At 54.1% G+C, this 4,877-nt stretch overlaps 3 protein-coding genes across 3 annotated transcripts; 2 read left to right on the top strand and 1 right to left on the bottom strand.

Moving 5' to 3' along the window:
* Positions 1-900: 900 nt before the first annotated feature.
* Positions 901-1,656, top strand: H310_14956 (hypothetical protein; the record flags this gene model as incomplete). The annotated part of the gene is made up of 3 exons (XM_008882936.1): positions 901-975; positions 1,096-1,146; positions 1,264-1,656. 3 exons carry the CDS (start codon positions 901-903, stop codon positions 1,654-1,656), a joined length of 519 nt encoding a protein of 172 aa, XP_008881158.1.
* Positions 1,657-2,834: 1,178 nt separating this feature from the next.
* H310_14955 (hypothetical protein) lies at positions 2,835-3,496 on the top strand (the record flags this gene model as incomplete). Its single annotated transcript, XM_008882935.1, has 2 exons — positions 2,835-3,137; positions 3,173-3,496. 2 exons carry the CDS (start codon positions 2,835-2,837, stop codon positions 3,494-3,496), a joined length of 627 nt encoding a protein of 208 aa, XP_008881157.1.
* Positions 3,497-4,172: 676 nt separating this feature from the next.
* H310_14954 (hypothetical protein) lies at positions 4,173-4,622 on the bottom strand (the record flags this gene model as incomplete). The annotated part of the gene is made up of 1 exon (XM_008882934.1): positions 4,173-4,622. The coding sequence occupies one exon, from the start codon at positions 4,620-4,622 to the stop codon at positions 4,173-4,175; it is 450 nt and encodes a 149-aa protein (XP_008881156.1).
* Between the last annotated feature and the right edge of the window lie 255 nt (positions 4,623-4,877).

Genomic DNA, 4,877 nt, shown 5'->3' with positions numbered 1-4,877 from the left:
TAACCAGGTCCGGTTTCGCGCGCGATGCGCCATGTCAAGTGATGTCGCACACCCCACCGACCATTCCATCCACGACTGCACAGACGCGACGCATCGTCCCGCCGGTCCGTCTTGGCACAACCACAACTCTGGACGGTTGCCCCGAATCCCGGAGACGTAGTTTCGTTACGTTCGTGCAATTGCGTTGGAAACGACGGACAGTTTCGCCAAATATTGGAGCCATGACGGTGTGCGGTGACGTGGGAGGCGGCAAGGATCGACCGTCTTGGCTTCGCGTCGTCGATCGAGCGAGCATTGTCGTGGCGGATGCGGCGCAGGTCACGATGGCCATGACTTACATGCTAATCCTTCGGGGACTACGCCACGAACTACTCCTTTTGGACCCATTTCAACGTGACAGGCACGAAGTCGTTTGTGTTGGACGTGTACAAATCCCAGCACTCGCTGCCGTCCGAGTCACCGTCTCGCGCGGCGCCATTAGGCCTGTTCACCATGGACTTGGGGTCGCTGAAAGACCACTCGACTCCGCTCGCGTCGCATCGCAGGGATTGGCGAGCCAAAGTCCAAGCAACCGGATCCGGAAACGAAGAACTTTGTGGAAAGGTCATGGCGGGGATTGTGTTTGCATACATTGTAGTTGCATTGATGATGAACACCATCGGCCGAATAGCGGCGGTGAAGGGCGAGCTGCAAGCTCGTCATGCATGCGCAAGGAAGAGAAGTACTGGATGTAGGAAAACTATTATAGGATCATTTCACTTCTCGATTTCCCTTCTTTGTCTTAAGTCGCCGTCTAACCGCCTGCCGCCTTTGTCGTCCTCGACCAACGATCTTCCTACAAAACACATCAGTTCAAGAGGTTCTGAGCCCAACACAAGGCACCCACCAACAAAAAGGAATATGGCAAACATCACCTCCACACTCAAGCTCAACGACCACAACTTCCGCGAATGGGGCATCTACTTCCGCGTGAAGGTCATGATGAAGGGAATGCATCAGTATCTGACTCACACGCCAACGTCAGCCACCTTGGACGCGAGCAGCGACGACCAGAAGGCATTCGGGATCCTCATCGATACGTTGGAACCCAGCTAGTACTGCCACATCGAAGGATACACGCGCGTCCGCATCGCCTACGAAGCGCTGGTAGCCCACCATAAACCAATCACGAAGATCGACCGGATCCAGGTCGCGATGGAGTGGGCCAAGCTGTCGTGAGACCCGCGCCAAGAGACTCTGCCGGACTTCATCTACCGGTTCCAGATCCTCGTCCAGCGCCTATCGGACGTGAGAGCCACAGAGACAGAGTCAAACCAAGTGCTCAAACTACTTGCCTTGATGCCGTGGGAGTTCTGCCATCTTGTCGATCGCTTGTCGAACCTTCCCGACAGCGAACAAACCGTCGCCAAGACGAAGATCGCGCTTGAAGCCGAGTGGAAGGCAGCCGTCCGGAACGGCGCCATCAAGACACCACGCGGCCAAGCCAACGAAGACCGCGCCTTGTTCGTCGCTGGTGGCCGCGGCGCCAAGGATGCAGTGGTCACGGACGTGGCCGAGGTCGCGGCGCGTCCCGAAGTGGCCAAGCCGAACGAAGCGACCGTTCCTCGGCCAAGGAAACCTGCCACTACTGTGGTAAAAAGGGCACTGGCAGTCTGAGTGCCGCAAGAAGGCCCGCGAGAACGGTCGGACAAACTCCAAAGGGCATCGGTCCGATGGAAAGGACCACTCCAACGCAGCCGTCTTCATGTGCTCAGCAACTGAAAGCGGCGTCGACATGATCGACCTACACCAAGGAGAGTCCGACGATGAGACGAAGGGCGATGACGGCCAACTTACCCAAGACGCGGCCGAAGACAACGGACCCATCTTCCTGGGCAAAACCGGAGAGGCACTTCCGCTACGCACCGACCCCGACTGGCACCCTACGGTCCAACCAGTGAGACTGTTGTTCATCAACAACAGCCCGTCGCCAACACGGGACCCCAAACGAAGACTACACCACAGTTGCAGAAATTCCGCCGTGGTTAACCCGACGCTACTTGGTCACCAAGTTACAATATCCGCGCCATCGAATGCCGATCCCGCGAAGTCGACGGATACAGCCCTTAGCTAGGCCGAACGCCTACGAATCACACATCTTAGCCACTCGGATTTGACGTACAACGGCGACGCACTTGACATCTGCCGCAACCAACGACGCCACATCAACGAAGACGACCCCGACGCCGACTTCGAAGTCGCATCGTCCTATGGTGGCAGCAACGACAGCGACACCAACGACATGGCATACTCGGTCGAAACGACCGACACACGTACCATCGAGCTCCACATCGTCGTCGATTCCGGCGCGTCCGTCCACATGACCGGCGCCAGCAAGCACCTGTTTGATACGAGCAGTGCAACCGTCAAGTGGTCGTGGCCAACGGCAGCGTCACCGTCGCAACTACCATGGGGTAGCTCAACATCAGCACGCCCTCACGCACAACACTTACCCTGACCGACTTGCTCTTGATCAAGGGTATGTCGACGACGCTCCTGTCCATCCCGGCGTTGATGCGGGCCAACCACAAGGTCCGCGTGGAGTTCCAACAAGATGCGTGCATGATCCTGCTCGGTTCCAAGTCAATGGCACGCGCTACACTAGAAAGGTTTTGCAACCCATCCTTACATTATCCTCATCCTCACAATTTCGACAATTCACGGTGTGGAGATAATGATGCAGACACCTGGTTTTGTGTTTTGCAAATCATTGGCGTCAGTGTCATCACAATTCTTCCGGATATGGTTTCGGGGTTTCTGAAAATTCCACCTGTTTCGCGCCAAACGGCGGCGCGATGGCCTTCTTCCAGAAGGAACTCGTACTGCTGCTCGCAATGTCCATGACGCGACGCCAACGCGAGATTATTCTTGCACTGTTGGCTGAGCGAGTCGTGGAACGTCCATTAATCCCGGCTGTTCGCTTCTCGATAGACGCAATGACGGACGCGAACGCACTGTTGGATTATCGGTTCGACGTTGCCGGCATCAAAGAGTTGGGCTTTGTCCTTGGTCTATCCGCTGTAATTGTCATCGAGACGAGAAATCGAGTTCACCGAGATGAAGCAATGTGCATCGTGCTGGGCCGTTTGACTTTTCCGGTTCGCCTCCACACCATGTCGACAACGTTTGGCAGATCACGATCCCCCTTGTGCGAAATCTTTCTCACGTCATCAACGAACTATACGACCGGTGGGGCTCGCTGCTCTACCTCAACAAGAAGTTGCTTGCCCAGAACATGGATCGGTACTGTGACGCTGTAACTGCCAAGGGGGCGCCGTTGTCCAACGTGTTCGGTTTTATCAACGGCACGAAGCTCCAGACGTGCCGCATATCCTCGACCGGCACTGGCGAAAACTTGCAGCGGCAAGTTTACAGTGGTCACAATAGAATCCACTGCCTCAACTACCAGGCAGTGACGGCACCCGATGGCATTTGCTTGCACTTTTGGCCCCGTTGAAGGTCGTCGACACGATGCCACGATGCTGCGACATAGTGGCTTGATGGAACAATTCGCTAATGATCGTTCCTTGTTTGAGGGTAAGGTCATGTATGGTGATCCCGCCTATGGCATTATGCCATTCTTGCTTTCTGGCTTTAAGGGAAACAGTTTGACGGCAGAGAGACAAGATTTCAATAAGTGGATGAGTCGAGTGAGGCAGTCCGTGGAATGGAACTTCAAGATATTGAAGTCGTTGTAGGCATACATCACGTTCAGACGTTGTCAAAATTTCGACTATCGCCGGTTGCAAAAGTCATTGCTGTTGCGATGCTTTTGACTAATTGCCATTGCTGCCACTTTGAAGGAAATCAAATCAGCCAGTTCTTTGGGTTGAAGCCGCCAACAGTTCGAGAATATCTAGATACATTGGAGATAATTGACATCTAATACAGTTTGTGTTTGCTTGTCATCGACATACCTTATTGAGACACTTACAGCACGGCTTAGGATTATGATTTATTTGTCATCATCCTGATCAACGTATTCATTGATTCTTGTTGCTGGCGCATTTGCTCCGCCATGATCTCGCGGTCGTTGCGTCGTTCTTCGTATTCTTTGTCGAACTTCTCCTTCTGAAATTCAAGTTCTGCCTTGGCTTGTTCATGCATGAGGGCAAATACTCTCATGAATTTACCTACACCAGCACCACTATCTGCCTCGGCCCCATGGACTTCATGGCCTCGGCTCTTATAAAGCTCCCCATTGCTTCGGCATGGTCAGCAGCCTCACGGGTTTCGTCCGCAAGCTGAGCCTCGACCACTTTGGTGTCGTCGTACGCAACCATCAAGTCGTCCAGAAGAATCGTCTTCTCTCCGACTTCTTCGGACACACCAGACGCGCGTTGGGACTCCTTGTTGATTCTGCGGTGGCCGTCCAACAACAGCATGAAGCGATTGCATGCACGTTTGGCGTCGATGTCGTCCCGGGTGAACTCGCCCGAACCCTGCAGCGCCGATGCGACGGCTGCCCACCGTTCCATAACTTGGCCATGGCGTGTCTGGAAGGGCATTTCAAGCGATACCTGGCGCAGTAGCATGATGTCCTCCTGCTCGGTAAAGTTGCGTCGCTTGGTCTGTGTCGACATGCCTTCGCTTGTGAGGATAAAGATGGAAGTCACCACAGCACACGAAATCCAGTAAAATTTCATTCGTTTTCACAGTATCATTAACAATGTTCTGGAGGCACACTTTCGATTTTGTCAATTACTCAGGGGGTGGTGATAATGATGAGTTGCAAAACCTTTCTACTGTACTGTACATCCTGGACGGAGTCTTCACCCGCGAAGCAGCACACTCCGCCGTCGCCGCCGACATCACCGCAATCTGGCACCACCGCATCG

The sequence above is a fragment of the Aphanomyces invadans genome, assembly GCF_000520115.1.
Source record: "Aphanomyces invadans strain NJM9701 unplaced genomic scaffold supercont1.113, whole genome shotgun sequence".
In the NCBI taxonomy this organism is placed as follows: Eukaryota; Oomycota; class Saprolegniomycetes; order Saprolegniales; family Verrucalvaceae; genus Aphanomyces; species Aphanomyces invadans.
This window is presented reverse-complemented; position numbering and strand designations above follow the sequence as displayed.